Source organism: Xenopus laevis, chromosome 6L (assembly GCF_017654675.1).
Source record: "Xenopus laevis strain J_2021 chromosome 6L, Xenopus_laevis_v10.1, whole genome shotgun sequence".
Lineage (NCBI taxonomy): Eukaryota > Metazoa > Chordata > Amphibia > Anura > Pipidae > Xenopus > Xenopus laevis.
In genome coordinates, this window is record NC_054381.1 from 33,199,911 (window position 1) to 33,219,004 (window position 19,094).

The window sequence follows — 19,094 nt, forward strand, 5'->3', positions numbered from 1 at the left end:
GTACATTCAGATTATTTTAAGGGCATATTTATAATGGGGGTTAATTAATTAGCTTTTTGACCCTAAAAATTGTTAAATCATTTGTGTGTTTTTATAAAGTTGTTTGTTGTATTTCGATTACCTTTATAAACATGCCTCTTAGCCTTGCCTCTATGCAGTGGGGTTTTCCCAGTGTGATGTGTGACTACAAGGTGAACCCACACACAATGGCAATTGGAATGCGCACAGGGGTGTTACACCCGGGGACAGTTACTAGTTGGTACCCTCAGGGAGTGAGCTGGTACTGTAGTGACTGAGCCTGCATCCAGAGCAGAAACAGGAGGAGGAGGAGGAGAAGAGGGATGGTCTGATGCTAATAAGCCTGAGCCAAGGCCAGCATGAGACAGCGAATTCACAGGCAGGGATATGCAGTACTCAATGTGAGCATCCATCCTGCTGTAACAAGGACTTAAAGCTCATCTCTTGCCTCTGTCTGCATCCCCACCCCACCCATTTCAACCCCTGGAGCACCCTATATGAGAGGAGGAAGGTAAATATTTGCATGATAAGGAGCATGTTGTATGTTGAGCGCCTACGGCAACACAGTCCTGCTTCATTATTTCTGTGCATAGAAAATGATGGTATTTAGCATTTGCTTGGCACAATAACAGCACATACGCAGGCTGCATGTTATTCTGTAAATCACAGAGACATCCTGGCTGCAGTATGGAAAGGGATACTCCCTAGTAACACATTAAAAATACGTACGTTTATATCACAAAGGTTGACTCATCACTGCTCAAATGCTTGCACTTGATTATCTGTAGGCTTCATATTCTAGGACTGACTGTATATTCTAGGACTGGCTCTGCAAGATAAAATTTAGTATATCAGGTGTTTTCACTGCATCAGATACAGTGTGGCGATCAGTTGGCGTTTTAATCGTTTTATTATCCCTTGAAACAATATAAAATACTCATATGTAAATGCATTTCCATAGGACTTGCTTCTTTTCTAGCCCATTTTCACCAATGCTGGAAACGACTAGAACTTGCTCAGCATTACTTTATACAGCATACTTTGTTCTGTGGAATACAACTGCGCACACAATATAATAGATGTGAAATTGCCAGTGAAATGTATCCTTCATTTCATCACTGTCTGATATAAAAGTAACCTGTGTAATCTTACTTTGCTCATACAGTAGCAGAACTGCTACAAAATAAATGTTTTATTAAAGTACAGCGTGAGACCTTGTATACAGAATGCTCGGGACCTGGGGTTTTCTGGATAAGGGGTCCATAATTTGGATCTCCACACCTCAAGTCTACTAAAACATCATTCAAACATTAAATAAAACTCACAGGATTGTTTTGCCTCCAATTAGGATTAATTACATTTTAATTGGGAGCAAATACAAGGTACTGGTTTATTATTACAGAGAAGAAGGAAATAATGTAAAAAATTTTGAATTATTTGATTAAAAATGGAGTCTATGGCAGATAGCCTTCCCATAATTTGGAGCTTTCTGGATAATGAGTCTTATACCTGTACTCTACAATTGGTTATAATATATATATATATATATATATATATATATATATATATATATATATATATATATATATATATATATATATATATATATATATATATATATATATATGAAAAAATGGTAGAAAGGACCAGCACTCCGTGTTCCAAAAGAATTCAACGGTTTATTCAAAACTCACAGTGTCTCAGTGTCTCCAACGTTTCGACCCTCAAACCCACAATACCCACAAACCCTCCACAAGTGACGCCCTGAAGTGACATCATAACCAATCAAATTATTCAATTACATCGTTATATCATAGATGTGAAAAGTTTTAAAATCGAGTGAAAGATATCTTTCATTAAGACATATGTGCATAAATACATAAATAGATAAATAAATAGATAGATTGGTTATGATGTCACTTCAGGGCGTCACTTGTGGAGGGTTTGTGGGTATTTAAAGATTTGTAACACACAGCATTTTATCCTTGATAAAGACCCCAAAGAGGGTCGAAACGTTGGAGACACTGTGAGTTTTGAATAAACCGTTGAATTCTTTTGGAACACGGAGTGCTGGTCCTTTCTACCATTTTTTCATATATAACTACATTTGACCTAGCACCCGGCAAAAAAACGCATGTGAAGGAGTGCGGGTATTTTTTACATTTCTGTTATATATATATATATATATATATATATATATATATATATATATATATATATATTTAACTGAGCTGTTATCAACTACTGCAGAATAAGAAAGGTGCAAAATTGGAGTGTCACTCAAAATCTGAATTTTTTTTTAAAAAAATGTACCCCCCTACTATAATGTAAGCATAAAAGAAACACCCCAAGACATTTATAAAAGTACTTGCCATGTGGTCTTGTGCTGTTGTATGGTCACTCTCCTCTGTGTCTTCTTCTTCTTATTAGCTAAGCCTGATCTTATGGATGAGGCCTTCAGGAGTTGCAGACCTTGTAGTTTCAACATTATGAGAAAGACATTTTCTATAGATGTTTGGTTGCACCCACACATGCAGTTCGATTGCAGAACTATAAGCACCCGTATGTGTGAACCCATACAGCTGCAGAGATCAGTTCCTGTAGGGGCACATGAGCTACAATTCTTTAATATACCCTGGTCTTTTGGGTTAATATGACTTAAAGGGGTTATTCATCTTTGCTAATAACTTTTGGCATGATGTAGAGAGTGCTATTCTGAGACAATATGCAATTGTTTTTCAGTTTTCATTATTTGTGCTTTTTAAGTTATTTAGCTTTTTATTCAGCAGCTCTCCAGTTTGCAATTTCAGCAATCTGGTTGTTTGGGTCCAAATTAACCAAACAACATGCATTGATTTGAATATGGGATTCGAATATGAATATGAGAGGGCCTGAATAGAAAGAGGAGTAATAAAAAGTAGCAATAACAATAATTTTGTAGCCTTACAGAGCATTTGTTTTTTAGATGGGATCAGTGACCCCCATTTAAAAGCTGGAATAATTCAGAAGAAGAAGGCAAAAAAAAACCTCTAAAAAATAAATAATTAAGACCAGTTAAAAAGTTGCTTAGAATTGGCTATTCTATAAAATACTAAAAGTTAAATTAAAGGTGAACCACCCCTTTAAATAGGCTGTGCTTCCGCAATGATCTCTCCCTTAAAGAACAGAGCAAAAGACTGAGAAAGAAATACAAAAACACAGTAAGTGAAAAACTCTAAAATTAATTTTATTTGCAAAACATTCCAGTAGAACTGATTTTTCACTCTCTACCCAAATTGAATATTACCGTTCTGGGGTCAGTTGATTTAATCCAATATACTTAAAATGAAAACATCATTGTTCTGATCAACTATTTTTTTTTTTTTATAAAAAAAAATTAATAGCTTAGTAAATTGTATTAATTAAATGAAATTAATTTTAAACACTAAATAAGATAAAACCTAGATAACTACAAGATTGAAAATTTTTTAGGAACCAATGTTTTTGATGCCAAATTATTATGCATTTTGAATCTGAATCAGCCTGCTGTCAGTTGGTACTAAGAGTATTGGTACAACTGTAGATATACTAGTAGACATATTATTGTTATTATTATTTTCAAGTATTAGTAGAAGTATTTTTGTTATTATAACATATTTATAAAGCTCTAGCATATCCTGCTGTGCAATATATGGGTGTACTGTACATATATGTACAGATTACATATAAACATACAATAGCATGAGGTAAAGATGGCCTTCCTCGGAAGAACTTGGTACTATATCCTGAAAATGATCAACACCGCACTAATTTGGGTTTAGCTTTTTGACTTAGGCTAATTTTTTTAACTTTTGCCAAAAAAGATCTAAATTAAAAAAGACCAAAGAACTAACATTCTTGTAGTTCCTGCAGAAGATGATTGCTGTCGGGGTCTGTGGGTAGGTTTTGCCCAACATGCAAACTTTCCTCCTCAGTTCCCTGTTCGCGGGCTGGCATCAAGTTCCAGAACTGGGGGGGGGGGGGATTCTGGTTGTCCAACTGACACCTTCATGTAGAATGTATAGAATGTCTACTTCAGAGGAGGTCATGGAATTATTCAATTGTTTTTCAGTGCTCATTCTGGAAACAGCCATATAAGTCTTAGAAGTCCAGGGATAGGGCAAAATGGATCATTTGTTTTTAATGGCACAGTGGATAAGATGGAGTATTTGGGACAGATGGCCCTCCTTCCTATGCTTTTTTTTGGATCTCATCTATCAATATATAGAAATGATCTCTAGGCTTGTTTTCAATGAGAAAATATATTTTCACTTCAGATGGCGGCTCCTGTCCTTTTATAATGAATTCTTGGCAGTTTAACAGATAGTTTTGGTATACATGTATGGGATCTATTATCCATTAAAGGATCCATTATTAAAAGAATACTATGTACAGTGTAGGGGTCCATAGAGTTGACCTCCCTATTTCGTGGATATACATACTGGTTGGATTCCCCTGCTATGGTCAGTTAAGGTTCTTGTCCTGTCTGTAAGTCAGATAGTTTGAGCTATAAATGGCAGTTCTGAGCTCCAACATAGCAGAATAGTTTGGAAGTATCTTTCCCAGGTGATACTGCCTGTTAGTGTAGGCATCATAATGGATAGGGAATCAGGTTAGAGGATTTCCCTAAAGGTTTCACTGGAGATATTCCAAGTCCACTAAAGGTGTCACAGAGGTGAAGTGGGATCCCTGCCAAATCTGTCTCCAAAGAAGTGTCAGTGTGTGATATGCTCTGTTACTGAATGTGCCTTGACCACTTTACCATAGAGAAGAATGTTCTGCATGCGTACCCTGCGACTGTTAATAAATTGTTAATTTGGTTAGGAATGTATCGTGTCCAGGTCCAAAGCATTCTTCATAACAGGTCCCATACTTGTATTACAAATACCAGTATGCAGTGAAAATTAATTTCAATTTTTTTTACCCAAAACATCTCACACAACTTTAAAATTGGCTCAGGTTATAACTTGTCAAAAGGACTAAAATAATTCATCTGGAAGATTAAAGAGGGGAATTGACAGCCTTGCACATTACAGCATGCCACTGTATTCCTCTGCTCTTCTTTTTTTACTTAATAATCCCTCAAAACCCATCCATAGCTCCAGCACTTTCCCAGAAGATTATTTACTTTTATGCCATGCATATTAATTTTGCAGTCATCCCTTTTTGCACATGTTCCGTTTAAAGCATAGAGATACCAAATATAATTGCCAGATAACTGCAGAACCGGTGTTCTTTCTGTATTTATCTGCCATTATAAACTCACATTTTAGCCTTTAATCATATCTCCTCAAACCAGGCTGAGAGATAAAGAGTTGGAGTAATCGCAGAAGGGGTATTAAAAAGAGATTATCTTCAGATGTAATTATACAAATATTTCAACAGCACTTGGCATAAAGCAGAACTGTGTTAACTGTCCTACATCTAAACAATGTGAATGGTGCAAAACATTTGGGTCACGGAGATCAGGGTTTGCAACAAAATTGCAGATACTTGGAGGGGGGATAAAGAAAGCAATAATACAAAAAGGGCAGCATTAATATAAATGCAGAAAGGCAATTTAGATCTGTTTTTACAATAGTTTGCTTATAATCTGCATTTTTTTGCCAAGGCTTGAGACTCCTTCATTTATTGACCTACTCAACTTTTTGGAGTGTCACAATACATTTTGTAAAATGCCCAATCAGAAGAGAGATGGCTTTTTCTCTAACATGTTTCCACCACACATGGGCTGGCATACTATCATGCTCTGTTTTAATAAGTGGGTTATAAACAATTGCCTTTATAAAGTGTGAAAGTCTAATCACAACTGTGCATAATTTAGACTCCAAATTTCATCAGAAAACCTATGCCAATATTCAATTTGGCGTAACTCTTTTTGCCTTTTTTAAAACATTTTGCTGTAGTTTATTGTGTCAAATACAGCATTATAGAGTTAGACAAAATAGCTTTACTCTAACATTTTTGACTTGACTTAGCATTGGGTTGCATAAATAAAAAAAAAACAGTATTCAGGCTATTGCGAATTGCAGTTTAACTATTTTCTGGTGTAAATTAACATTTCACTCCAGCACTTTGGCACTAGAAGAATAAAGTGAAGAAAGGACAATAATATTATGTAGCCATTTGCTTAAAGGCAACCTTTTTTGAATAGTGAAGGGTCCGAGGGTGAGAACACAGATTTTGCTCCTGCAATTGCCTTGCTGCATGAACAGGTTGCTAAAAAGTCACATTGGAAACGCAGGACATTTGCACACACTGCCAATTTAGTAGTTCTTCCTCCGGTCAAGCTTTCTTATGCCAGACACTTTACTGCTATAATTCTGCAGGGTTAGACACAATATATTTCAGAGAGAGAATCTGTGAATTGAGTGACATGTTACTTGGCTGCCATTCATAATGCAATGATATGACTGCTGTTATTTGAGAGGAGATAATTGCTAGGAACCATGATTTAACATGCTGCTAGACAGTCATTTTCCACGTACAAAGGAAAGTTTTAGCAATGCATGGCATCGGCTTGTTCGGTGGCACAGTAGGGTCAGACTCATGCAGTAAAAGCATCTGACAGTGATAGATAAGAATGTAAGAGTCAGCAGGGGATGAAGCCTGGGAGTGTATTGTTGATCTGATTTCTAGAGTCCTTCTCTGTGTGAAGGATACTGTATGTGCAGGGTTCTGCATCAAAAAATATAAATAAATATTCCTATTTATAAATGGACATAAAGTAGGCTAGCTGGTATCCAATATGCCCATTCTCCTGTTTATTGAGATGAATGAGTAGTTAAGTGTGGCCACAGAACAGGAGATATACAATTATATACAAATGCAAATGCTCCATAAGAGTTAATTAAAACAGAAACAATATGTATTTATATTTGGTCACAGAAGGGATCAGCTGAGCTAGCCAATTTTTGGTCAGGTTCTCATATCAGAAAATAAGGACACACATTATGGGGCATGGATTTTCTAACTTCATCAAAGTTTGCCTCAATTCGCTGCAGCATGTCATTTTTGTAAAATTTTACCATGAAGAAATTAAGTTTATGGGAAATTAGCATGCAGGAGGTCATGTGAATAATGAGATGCAAAAGCAACCAATCTATCTTTATAATGGTAGCTATTCAGTTTAAACCTGAGATATTACCACGGGGCAAAAATTCACGCTTGAGATCTGGGGAAATTTCCAGGTAGAATATGTGAATTCTTGCCATTGCCAGGTGAATTTACCAAAACTTGGCGTATTCGTCTTTTAGTAAAGTGCTGATGTTGTTTTACCATTCTTGACTAAATAGGCAAAAATTCAACATTTGTCTTTGGCCATGTAAATATTCCCCTATAAGTGTGATCAAGTCTGGCTTGGACAATGAACTTGTATAAATGTGCACTGAACTTTAAAGGGATCTCTAGGTCCTACATACCAAGCTGTAATAATATGTGCTTGTTAGTAATAGGCACTGCTTTAAACTTGAATTGTTATTTTGCTAAATTTTCTCCTTTTGGGAAATGGAATGGGGGGGGGGCACACCTCTCCTTCACCTCCATGCACATATCTTCAGCCAGAAGATTAAATAATCAGATCAGTGGAACTTCTACCATTAATGTGTCACCTAATTGCACTCAATCCACGTGTTTAAACCTTAGGTTAAAACAAGAGTCAATGTTGATTCTGTGTTGTTGACTTTAGACAGTCTAGGGGTTCAACATGCTGAAGTTTTTAAATACAGGTAGGGGATCCGTTATGTGGAAGCCTGCTATCCAGAAAGCTCTGAATTACAGAAAGGCCATCTTCCGTAGACTCCATTTTATCCAAATAATAAATTTTTTTAAAAAATTATTTCCTTTTTCTCTGTAATAAAACAGTAGCTTGTACTTGATCCCAACTAAGATATAATTAATCCTTATTGGAAGCAAATCCAGTCTATTGGGTTTATTTAATGTTTAAATGATTTTCTAGTAGACTTATGGTATGAAGATCCAAATTATGGAAAGATCCATTATCTAGCAAACCCCAGATCCCAAGCATTCTGGATAACAGGCCCCGCCCCATACCTGTAATAATAATAATAGGTAATATTTATTTTTCTGGCTTCTGTAATTTGCAACCTTATAAATAGCTCCCTAATATGTACAGTAGCTGTTTATATATTAAAGGCCACATTGCTCACCTTGTGGTCAATATTAGCCAGCATTATACGTTGATCTGTTTCTTTGTAAGCATATTAATGGGATATAATATGGTAACTCATGAAATCCCAAACTTGACTGACCTTCTCAGGAAATCATTAACCACTGTATTACATTGCATGCTATGCACTGTGCCGATACATTCAAAATCCTATACAAGTATCTATAAATGTTCTATTGTCCAAATATGTAAAATGTCCGATTTACTAACATTCGAATTTCTATTTTTTTCACAAATCGCTAAAAATTGGTGTTTTTTCTATATTTCTCTAAAACTCAAAAAATTTAAGTTTTATTAAGTGTTAAAACCACGACAAACCTCTAATACAAAAATTTCCCAGGTAAAAGCTGTTGAGGTCCTATAGAAGTCAATGGGAACTGCGCTGATATTGCACCATTTTTTATCAATCAGACTTTTAGAGGTTTTCAGTTTTTTTTCCCGCTAGTAATTGTCCAAAAAAAACCATATTTTTGTTTTTTTTCTCAAGGTTTTTTTTAGTGCATCATCCATGTTTTTTTTCATTCGTACTTTTCATATTTGTAGCTTTTAATAACTTTTGTGATATTAGAGAAAGTGAGTTTAATCGAGATTTCAAAAACTGACCTTTGAAAAATGCGCCTCCACATGTAAATTGCACTATGAGCTATCAATACTTGCAACAGAAAGAATGGACAATGGACACAAACTGTGGGGAACACTACACCACAAAACATGGTGATTTGCATTCAAAAATTGCACTTTGAAAACTGACAATGCCTTCTCGGTGTGTGTTAAGCATGAATTGCATTTGAGTTGGATTAAAAAAAATTCTTTTTATTTTTTTCTTGGTGAAAATTGAAAATTGAAGATTTTGTGATGCCCCCAAAAAAGAGAGTCACCAAAGAGAAAAAAGATCTGAAGAAGCCAGAGAGTGTGGCATCAGCAGTAACTAGCAGCAGCCAGGATAAATCAGCCAAATCTCACGAGAAACAAGGTCGAGTTGTGCCAACATCAAAGGTTCAAAGTCGACGCCTTAAAGAGCAAGTGACAGAACCAGTACGCGTTTCGCAGCCCACTGCTGCTGTTTCTGAGGCCGTAGTGCCCGAAAGACCTCAGGTAGGCAACTTAAATATGAACAACTGCAAATGTCAGCTCTTATTCTAAAGGGTCACATGGCACTGCTTGTACAGTATGGGGCAGATTTATTAAGGGTTGAATTGAAAATTTGAATTTTTTAATTTTTTTATGGTCAAAACTGTCAAATTCAACTGGGAATTATCCAAACTCTGGCCCTTTATGAATTAGACTATTCGCCACCTAAAACCTGCCGAATTACTGTATAAGTCAATGGGAGAGGTCTAGTGACCAATTTGTAGTTGTATTTAGTTTGCAGCGGAGAAAAAACACAAATCGAGTTTAGTTCAATTCGAATCAAATTCAATTCGAGTTTGTGGGTCTGTAAAATTAGTCTTTTAGAGTTTTAGAAATTAGATTTTTTTATTAAATAACCCCCTCCAGTCAAATTTAGAATATATTTAAATTTAAGGGAGTTTAAAAAAAATGTATTCTAAATTTAACCCTTGAAAAAAGTGCCGCTGTATGTTAATTAAAAACACAGACTTTTTATTCCACATTCCCCTTTTATCTGTGTATAAGCAATACACAGTTCCACTTTGATATAGAATTATTAACAAAAAACCCAACCTGGGTGCCTGTGTTTACAATATAGAATGAAGGCACTCTCAGGCTTAAAAAGATTGAAATGTTTAAAGGACATGTAAAGGAAAAAAAAATTAATCCTATTTTTACTTTCTTTAATGAGAAAGAAACCTATCTCCAATATACTTTAATTAAAAAATGTGTACCGTTTTTTTAGAAACCTGACTGTATGCAGTGAAATTCTCCCTTCATTTACTACTGTGGATAGAAATTGTCAGACGGTCCCTAACTGCTGAGCAGGGAAACAATCATACTTATGAACAGCAGGGGGAGCCCCCGCCTTCCCAGCCATGCAGAACTCAAGCAGCTTTGTTTATGATGATCCCTAAGCAGCCCAGACCACACTGAGCATGTGCACAGTCTTAGTCTTGCAAAGATGAAAAAAGTTACAAAAATGACAAAGTTACAAGATGGTGACCCCCTGTAGCCAACTTTGAACGCATAAATCATTTGTTTGATTAGGCTTGTGGTGCAGTAAGTTCATGTTTATATTTAGTATACAAAATACAGCATTTCTAGCCTTATTCTATTTTAGACTTTACATGCCCTTTAATGTTCAAATATGTGAGCATGGGGGTTAAAGACACTAAGAAAGAATATAGTATGCAGCATAGTCAGTTCGGTTTTAAAAAGACACATCCATCAAGTTCTATTTATATATATATATATATATATATATATATATATATATATATATATATATATATATATATATATATATATATATATACCTACAGTCATGTATTTCATGCTACAAATATATAACTATGTCAACAACACCGCTGGTGGTATAACATCCCCTCCCCCCCCCTAAAAACAAAATGAGTACAAATCAAATACACAGTGACAATTTGGTATTAACAAAGTAATTTTAAAAATTCTTAATTTATTCATGTTGTTTTTAACTTTTATTGATGTGTTGCAATACATAAGCAAGACAATGTATATGGTTAACGGTAGTGCATATATATTTTGGTTCATATTTTTTAGGAACCAACAATGTCTGACAAAAGTGATTTGAAAGCTGAACTTGAACGCAAAAAGCAGCGTTTGGCACAAATCAGAGAGGAAAAGAAACGAAAGGAGGAGGAAAGAAAAAAGAAAGAGGTATGTGGAAAATATCTGCAATATAATGATGTATTTCTATATGTATGTGTGTGCTGTATAGACCAGGGGTGTCCAAACTGCGGCCCGAGGGCCACATGCGGCCCAAGATGCATATGAATGCGGCCCAGCTTGAAACGCTTGTTTCCCGAGGAAACGTCATGTCGCAAAGGATATAGGAGGAGGGGGGACTCTGCCCATTGCCCAGTTAGTAATAATAATATAATAAGTCTATTTAATATCCAGGTGTCCCATATTCCAGTGTATAGCTCCATCTGGTTATCCAAATGGCATTGTAGTTCTTTTCTGTGTATTTCCTTTACTTTTACAAATCAAACGTGTTTGTGTATTTCATGTGTGGCCCCAGATAATTTTTCTTTTTCCAATGTGGCCCGGCGAGCCAAAAGTTTGGCCACCCCTGGTATAGACAATACACAGAAAGGAAGTATAAAGAGAAACTCTGAACTGATAAGGTACATATTATACATTTCTACCTTATTTTACTCCTTCCCTCCCTTCTCCCATTTCCTAACCCATATGCAATTCTTTCCTCCAAAACACCAATTTCCTCCGTTACATTTTGACTTTGGCTCCAGCATCCTCCTTTTATTGTATTTTCTACCTTTTTCTTTCTTCCCACTCTTTTCTTTTCTCTGCCATTCTGTATTTCTGTACTACTTCAAATATGTCTCCCCTCACATTCTGTGTATGCTGAACCTTTGTCTTTTTTCCTCTCACCAAGGGGCAGATTTACAAAAGGGCGAAGTGGCTAACGCTAGTGAAATTCACTAGCGTTACCGCCCGCAGGGACATTGCCGATTTACTAACAGGCGAAAGCGCCAATTCGCTAGCAAAAGAGACTGGCGCTAGCGGCCATTCGCACTCTATCGACAGGTGACTTTTTGCTCTGGCGAACAGTGGTTACTCCGCAAATTCACTAAAGTGAGGATTTTACTGAACGTTACCTCTGTCGCCAGAATTGCATTCGCCCCCTCAGACGAGGCATTAAAGTAGCTAGATCTTTCTCAATCTTCTGTCACTTACATTATAGTCTGTGAGACGAAAATGCATCAAAGTCCAAAAAATGCTGCAGTCTTTTCCTTTTTTCTGCCTGACCTTTTTGAACTTTTTTGGGGTAACGGTTTTTCCCATGCATTTGCAAACATATGGATCATTAATTTTACAGTGGGCACATGTGTAGGGCATTAGAATAACTCTATTGTCTTTATTAAGGTTCCCTGGACGTGTGTTTTTAAAAGTGTAATTTGTAAGTATATGCACCAACATTTAACATAAAGACGTCCATACAACTTTAAATTTCCCGCCCTATGCAAATTGGCCTGAGCGTAAGATCCCTAGCGAAGTTTTGATAGGCAGAAATGAACGCTAGCGCATCTTCACTATCGAAAAGTCACCAGCGTTCGGCGCCCATGACGAAACTCCGCATTTTAGTGAATTAGAGTAGTCTGAGCACATTTGCGCCTGGCGAAGTGTAGCGATGGGTGCGAAGCAGTCGCTGGCGACAATTCACCCTTTAGTAAATCTGCCCCCTACTGTTTTGTCTCATACTCCTATAATCTTTTCAAATTATTTTTCTTCTGTCCTAGTCCCCCATAATCACTAGAAACGTGATCTGAAAGCTCAGCCAGCTTCATATTCTAACATTACAGACGAGCAGTTAGTTTCACCATATCATGGGAGAGCCAGTAGGCCTGTGTGCAGAATGTTCATACTAGGGATGCACCTAATCCACTAATCATTCGGAGAAAGATTTTCCTGAATACTTAACGGAATCCGAACCCTAATTTACATATGCAAATTAGGGCCAGGAAGTACTTTCTCTATTTGCATTGAAACATCTGAGTGGAGGCTGCACTAATGATTAACTTGAATCTTAAATATGAACTTCTATGGGAAGATGGGAACTGCAGCACATCAATTTCCAAACTAATGTCATGTTGCTGCTTCAGATTTCAACAGACTATATATATATATATATATATATGGCTATATATATATCAGCTACAAAAGCTATACAAATTTCCTAAAAATTAAATATTCCATGCACACAATATATTATATATATGCTTTTATATATTGTATTTACATTTTATTCATGGAGGAGAACATGATTATCTTTTCTACCCTGGTTATTTCATCCAACTGTGAGCAACAACATTTGAATAAGAATAGCCAGTATTTGCATTGTAATATTGATAACTACCCAGAGGCAATCATAACATTTTCTTTAGTTCAGTAAAACTGATTAAAGATTGCCAAACACATGAAATGGTTCTAATTGGTGTTTGAGAAATGAGCGCTTCCTTACAACTGTTGATCTGCTGGGCAATTTGCTGTAATTGTTTTGAAAATTACAATGTACGAATAAAAGCATTAGATATTTGAAAACAAACAGACTTGCAAATTGTTTTTCTTATGAACCCGGATTCAAGTGACAACAGCAAAAATGTGACAACAAATGTAACTTGTATAAACTATTCAAATAGCTGTAGAGAAGTGCAAGTTTGTGTAGATTGATGTTGCTTTATACTGAATTCAAACATGCAATAAAATGGGATTGACTTTGTTTTCTCAAGAAAACCTTTATAAATTGCTCCCAAGGGTATATAACACTGCTATACTGTGCTTGTATTGGTTTCAGAACTGAATGTTCCTGAACTCTAGGTCATGTAACCAAATGAACTGGGTTGAATCAGTCTAGACAGCAGGAAAATGAATAGTAATTTTCACTCATAGGGCTAAAATGTTTACACAATGACAATAGGGCTTACTTTTGAAATGTGGGGAAATCCAGGAAGGGAAAGAAGCTTAGGCTGGGGCCAGATGTTGTGGATCTTTGCATTGTTGGCCTGCATCTCGCCGTATTCTCAGATACGCATTCCAAGACTTTGCAGACACCTCAGGGTCCCTGCCACAGCTGCAAAGGCCCCTTCTGGCACACTTCCAGAGCTGCAACCCCCTCCGTTCCCCCTGTGTGTACCCCTTTCTTCTTATGGCCGTAGCAGGAGCCAGGTAGGGAGGTTTAGAAGCAGGGTCATGGTGCAGGGAGCGGGTCTGGGTCGTTGCCCACCAGGTTTCTTCCCGGGTGTCCAACTTGCCCAGTCTGACCCTGTTTGCAGTAGAGTGTCCATTGGTCTCAGCTATCCTCTCATCCACAAAAATACAAAAAAAGTGGCAGAATGGGACATAACTGATCTAAGCCAAATATCTGGATAAAATTTATCTATATGCAATACAAATTTTGATACCTGGACAAGGGTCCTGTTTTCTGATGTCAAGTAAAATCTAATAACAATCATCTTCATTTATAGCTTGAAAAAATGAAGATCAATAGGACTATATATTGAAAGAAGACATAGTAGACATATATTAGTGGAAGACTATTGAAGATAACCCCTGGGAGCGTCATGCTATTTGATAATTGCAGCACTGTATTTAACTGGACAAACAGTATATGATACCTGATGGGAAAACATGAGCCTCCCATTACATTTAAGGTGAAAAATATTTTAAAAGAAGGAAAAGTATAAAAATAAATCAATTCTGACCTCTTTTGCGTAGGCTGAACTGCAGCACAAAGCTGAACCTATTGCAGAAGATAGTGATCTGGACCGGAAAAGAAGAGAGACTGAGGCATTACTGCAGAGTATTGGCATATCTCCAGAACCACCACTAGGTACTATTTCATATTGTATGCTTTGGATTTTCAGAAAAAAATGTGGACCAATGCATAACTAATTCATATTTATCTTCTCTGTGTGGTTAATAGCAATTTTAAAGTAACATTTTCACTTTCAAAAAAGTGGTGGGTATTTATGAAAATACTGTTACACTTGTGGAAATGTAGTTAGGATGAATAAAATACCTAATCTGCAAGTATGAAGACATAGCAGCATCCTCCTCTTTGAAACTATAAAACCTATTTCAACAGAGCTGCAAGAAGCTCATGTGTTCTGTTCATAAAGGGAATCAAACCTCTCTCAATAAATGAATGGCAATGCTGACGTCACACAGGGGGATACTTCCAAAATTCATTTTTTGTTATTAACTTTTGAAAAAAGACCCATTTCCTTTAACAAATATAAGCTATAGAATTAGAACCTGACCTATAATTTTAGTTACTCTTGGGTTGTTTGTAGAACAGTTTGAAATGATACATGTTCTATTTTACAAAACACCTTTTATTGCTGGGCTAAACCCTTTATCCCGCTGTGTGTTTAAATAAATAATACATTTTTACCTGCTTCTCTTCATTATTTCTTTCCACACTTATTTCTCCATTTTATTTACTGTTTTTGTCCATCGGCCCCTTTTTGTTTCCTTTACTGGTTTTTGGTTGGCTACCTCCCAGTGCAGCCATTTTTAACATTGGATACCTGTTATTTTCATTATTTAGTCCCAACCCCTATGTCTCCCTCTTCGAAATCACTGAGCACCCCAAGCGAGGCTGGCAGTCAGGACTCGGTAGATGGCACCCTAATGGGACGGTAAGATAAGCTTTGCATGATCAGACCTTGCATGAAATCCTACAGTACTTCCAATGCATATGACTTTGCTTCCTACCCCAAACTTTCCATGATAGATACTGGAGAATGCTTTCATTGAAGTTCACAATAAATACTGGGAAAGTTGCTTGGCCTTCTAGTTCTAGAGCAGGCATTTTAAGACATATAGCATTGAAGCCTCACCTTGTTGTCTATGGGGCAGATTTATCAAAGTGTGCAATTAGAGCTCAACACAGAAGCATATTTATCAGATATCAAAATATCAATTATGCATCTAAAAATCCCATATGATATGAATAGAATGAATAGAAAGTGGGTGAGTTTTTCTTTGGTGAGGGGGTAATTTAAAATTTTGATAAATCTGCCCCTTAGTGTACTCAACTTTAATATTATCAAGGCTCTATATTGTTATTGTACTTTTTCAGAGATGACTGTGAGCACAGGCAGTTGGCCTCAAAACAATGTTAAAGAACATCTCACAGTAACTGTCCTTCAGACTGGGACACTATCCTCTTTCTGTAACATTGCTCTGAGCAATGTTTGGGAACCAGTGTTTTAGAGGGTTCTTTACAGCCTATTCAAGTCATGCAGAATGACCCTTTTAAGGGAAAATGCTTTCCAAATGTAATTTTGTGCAGGCTATGATTTGCTTCACCATAACCACCTATCTAAGCATTACAGTCATTTTGTGTGTGTAAACAACCAGCCATCCAATACCATACATCTGTCATATAATACTTATATACTATTTCACTAATAGTCATTTTGTGCTTGTAGACAGCCGGTCATCCAGTCACATACATTTATCATACAACTGCCAGATCTTCATGACAAATAATGCATTGTGGTCTGCAGTGACAATACCTTGATGAAACCATTATCTTGTCTCAGCGGCAAGAGACCCATGCACGGGATAATTTATCTGTACATGCACACACACACAGGCAGCAACTGAAGAACACGATTTATTATTATCAGTTTAATCATAGCTCATACAAGAAACTATCTGACAAATAATCATGAGATGTGATTCTTATTGCAAAATGTATAGTGTTATTTAAATTGGCCTTTATTTAAAATGGCATTTCTATTTCCCATTCTCAGGAATCTGCAGAGTGGCCTACTTGGGTAAGAAATGGTTTGTGTGTTGTGCAAAACTGAGAGATGTTTGATAGAAAAGTCAGAAGGAGTCATTCTGTGAGAATAGTCATAGCTATCAAATTTACCCAGATTCTAAACTATGTTTCACAAATACAGTGTAGGTTTTGTTATAGTGTATGAGATATGAAATGGTTTATTAATGAGCTCCAGCCACCCAGAGTTCTCTTTTCTCCATACATAGATCTAACATATTAAACCCAGGCACTTTATATGACTCAAATGGGAAACTAGATGATTACCTTCTACAAGTCAAAGGTGGAAATTCCACAATTTATAATAGAGATGCATTTAGTTAAAGGTGAAGGTTAAATGGGAAACTTCCACATCTGACAAAGGAGGCACATTTAGTTACATGGTTTGTAGAAAGTATGAGCAAACTCATGTCAGTCCTAACGAAGTAAAAAAAAGTAAAAGTAAAAAAGTAAAAAAAAAGTGTTTTATCCTTGGGGGAGAAAGACTATACCTGCTTATCTCTAGGGATGCACCAAATCCACTATTTTGAATTCGGCTGAACCACCGAATCCTTTGCTAAAGATTTGGCCGAATACCGAACGGAATCCAAATCCTAATTTGCAGGTGCAAATTAGAGGTGGGAAGGGGATACATATATTACTTACTAGTTTTGTGACAAAAAATCACGAGTTTTCCCTACCCGCCCCTAATTTGTATATGCAAATTAGGATCCAGTTCGGCTGGGCAGAAGTATTCGGACAAATCCGAATCCTGCTGAAAAAGGCCGAATCCTGGCCGAATCCCTAACCCAATCCTGGATTCGGTGCATCCCTACTTATCTCATTATTTGGCAAGACCTCTTCCAAGGCAAATATGGGCTTTTAGGTACCTTCTTAACTACAGACCTGCTCTTAAAGGGATAATACTAACTGCAATATTTGATATGTTGCCCGTCAAGATGTCTTATCTCCTCACAAAGGAAATAAAAATGTCTTTCTTGCTATCTTCGTATGATATAAGAGTTATCATGATATGTCCACTTGCAAGCACTGTACCTTTTCTCTATAGAAAACAATGCTGATTTTTCATTCTTCATAGTTTAATTGTTCTATTATGTTTACAAGTTTAATTGCACATCTCTGCTAGGGATGTAGCGAACTGTTCGCCGGCGAACTTGTTCGCGCGAACTTCGACCGTTCGCGTCCGCCTAATGTTCGCGAACGTTTGGGAACGTTCGCATTTTGAGTTCGCGTTCGATTCGAATACAAATCGTTCGACCATTCGACCATTCGACCGCTAAAATCGAACGATTTCCATTCTTTCGAACGATTTCCATTCGTTCGAACGATTTCCATTCGTTCGAACGATTAAAATCCTTCGAAACGTTCGATTCGAATGAAAATCCTTCGATCTAACGATTAAAATCCTTCGAACGTTCGATTCGAATGAAAAATCCTTCGAACGTTCGAATCGAACGATTTTAGCGGGTGTTCGAAGTTCGCGAACTGTTCGCGAACGTTCGCATTTTTTGCCGGTGTTCGCGAACGGCGTTCGCGAACACCAAATCGGCAGTTCGCTACATCCCTAATTTCTGCACTCTTTCTATTTCTTTAATATCCTACCCATGGAGTGGTGCCTGAAATGGCACTGTGTTAGTCTTACCATTGCTCTATAAATAGGCAAAATGATGCCGTCAGCCTTTGAGTCAGTTCCGTTTTACAAAGAATAAATGTATTAGCTTTAGCAGGCTCTGGCTGTATCTGCCTGCAATTAACCCCCAAAGCCTTTTCAGTTACCATTGGAATAAGGACAATATTCAGTACATGTCCATTTGTTAAAAATACATCCAATGCAGCTTCCTTATAGAATACAGTTAACACTGTGTGGCAAACTCTGTTGCACATAGGGCATGTTTTCCTATTTCTTTTAGCTTATTGGCCTAGGACTGAGTAAGGATTTTGCAGCAGGAGAAAATCTTGGGTTAAAGGAGCTCACTAGTTAACCAGTTAACTTGCAAAATTGCCACTTTTGGATCTTTTTTAATTGCAATGACAGTTCTTGCTGGTTGTCAGACAAGGCCGAATGTAGCAGAATATTATACAGTGTTAGCATTCGATCCCTAAGTAGTCCCGAAAGCTTGCATTTTCTAATCTTCTTAGCCAATAAAAGGTATCACATACTCTATATTTTCAAGGATGGATATATTAACCATCAGTCCAATGTATGTGTTATAATCTGACATACAGTATATCAGGACCTCAAGTGAGACCCTGGGCCCTGGCTGTTAGCCCATAGCATAGCTTGCATTAAGAGGAAATATTTATGTATATTAAAAAAAACATCTTTATGTAGTAGAGAAATATCTACTCAAAATATAATCTTTAATATTATTTTCTTATAGTTTTGACACAGTGATAAGTGTTTATAAT

At 36.7% G+C, this 19,094-nt stretch overlaps 1 protein-coding gene across 8 annotated transcripts in view; it reads left to right on the forward strand.

The window, feature by feature from the left end:
- Nucleotides 1-209: 209 nt before the first annotated feature.
- LOC108718845 (cytoplasmic dynein 1 intermediate chain 1) overlaps nucleotides 210-19,094 on the forward strand; it is a 234,933-nt gene continuing 216,048 nt past the window's right edge. For 2 of the 8 annotated variants that reach the window (XM_041565904.1, XM_041565905.1), the window contains exons 1-5: nucleotides 215-529; nucleotides 9,072-9,319; nucleotides 10,913-11,029; nucleotides 14,609-14,723; nucleotides 15,399-15,534. In XM_041565904.1, coding sequence (XP_041421838.1) covers nucleotides 9,080-9,319; nucleotides 10,913-11,029; nucleotides 14,609-14,723; nucleotides 15,399-15,534 — 608 coding nt within the window. In that variant the 5' untranslated portion in view covers nucleotides 215-529; nucleotides 9,072-9,079. Of the gene's footprint in view, nucleotides 530-9,071; nucleotides 9,320-10,912; nucleotides 11,030-14,608; nucleotides 14,724-15,398; nucleotides 15,535-16,656; nucleotides 16,681-19,094 lie in introns of all 8 variants that reach the window. The other 6 variants (XR_005961759.1, XM_041565902.1, XM_041565903.1 and 3 more) reach the window with 6 other exon arrangements.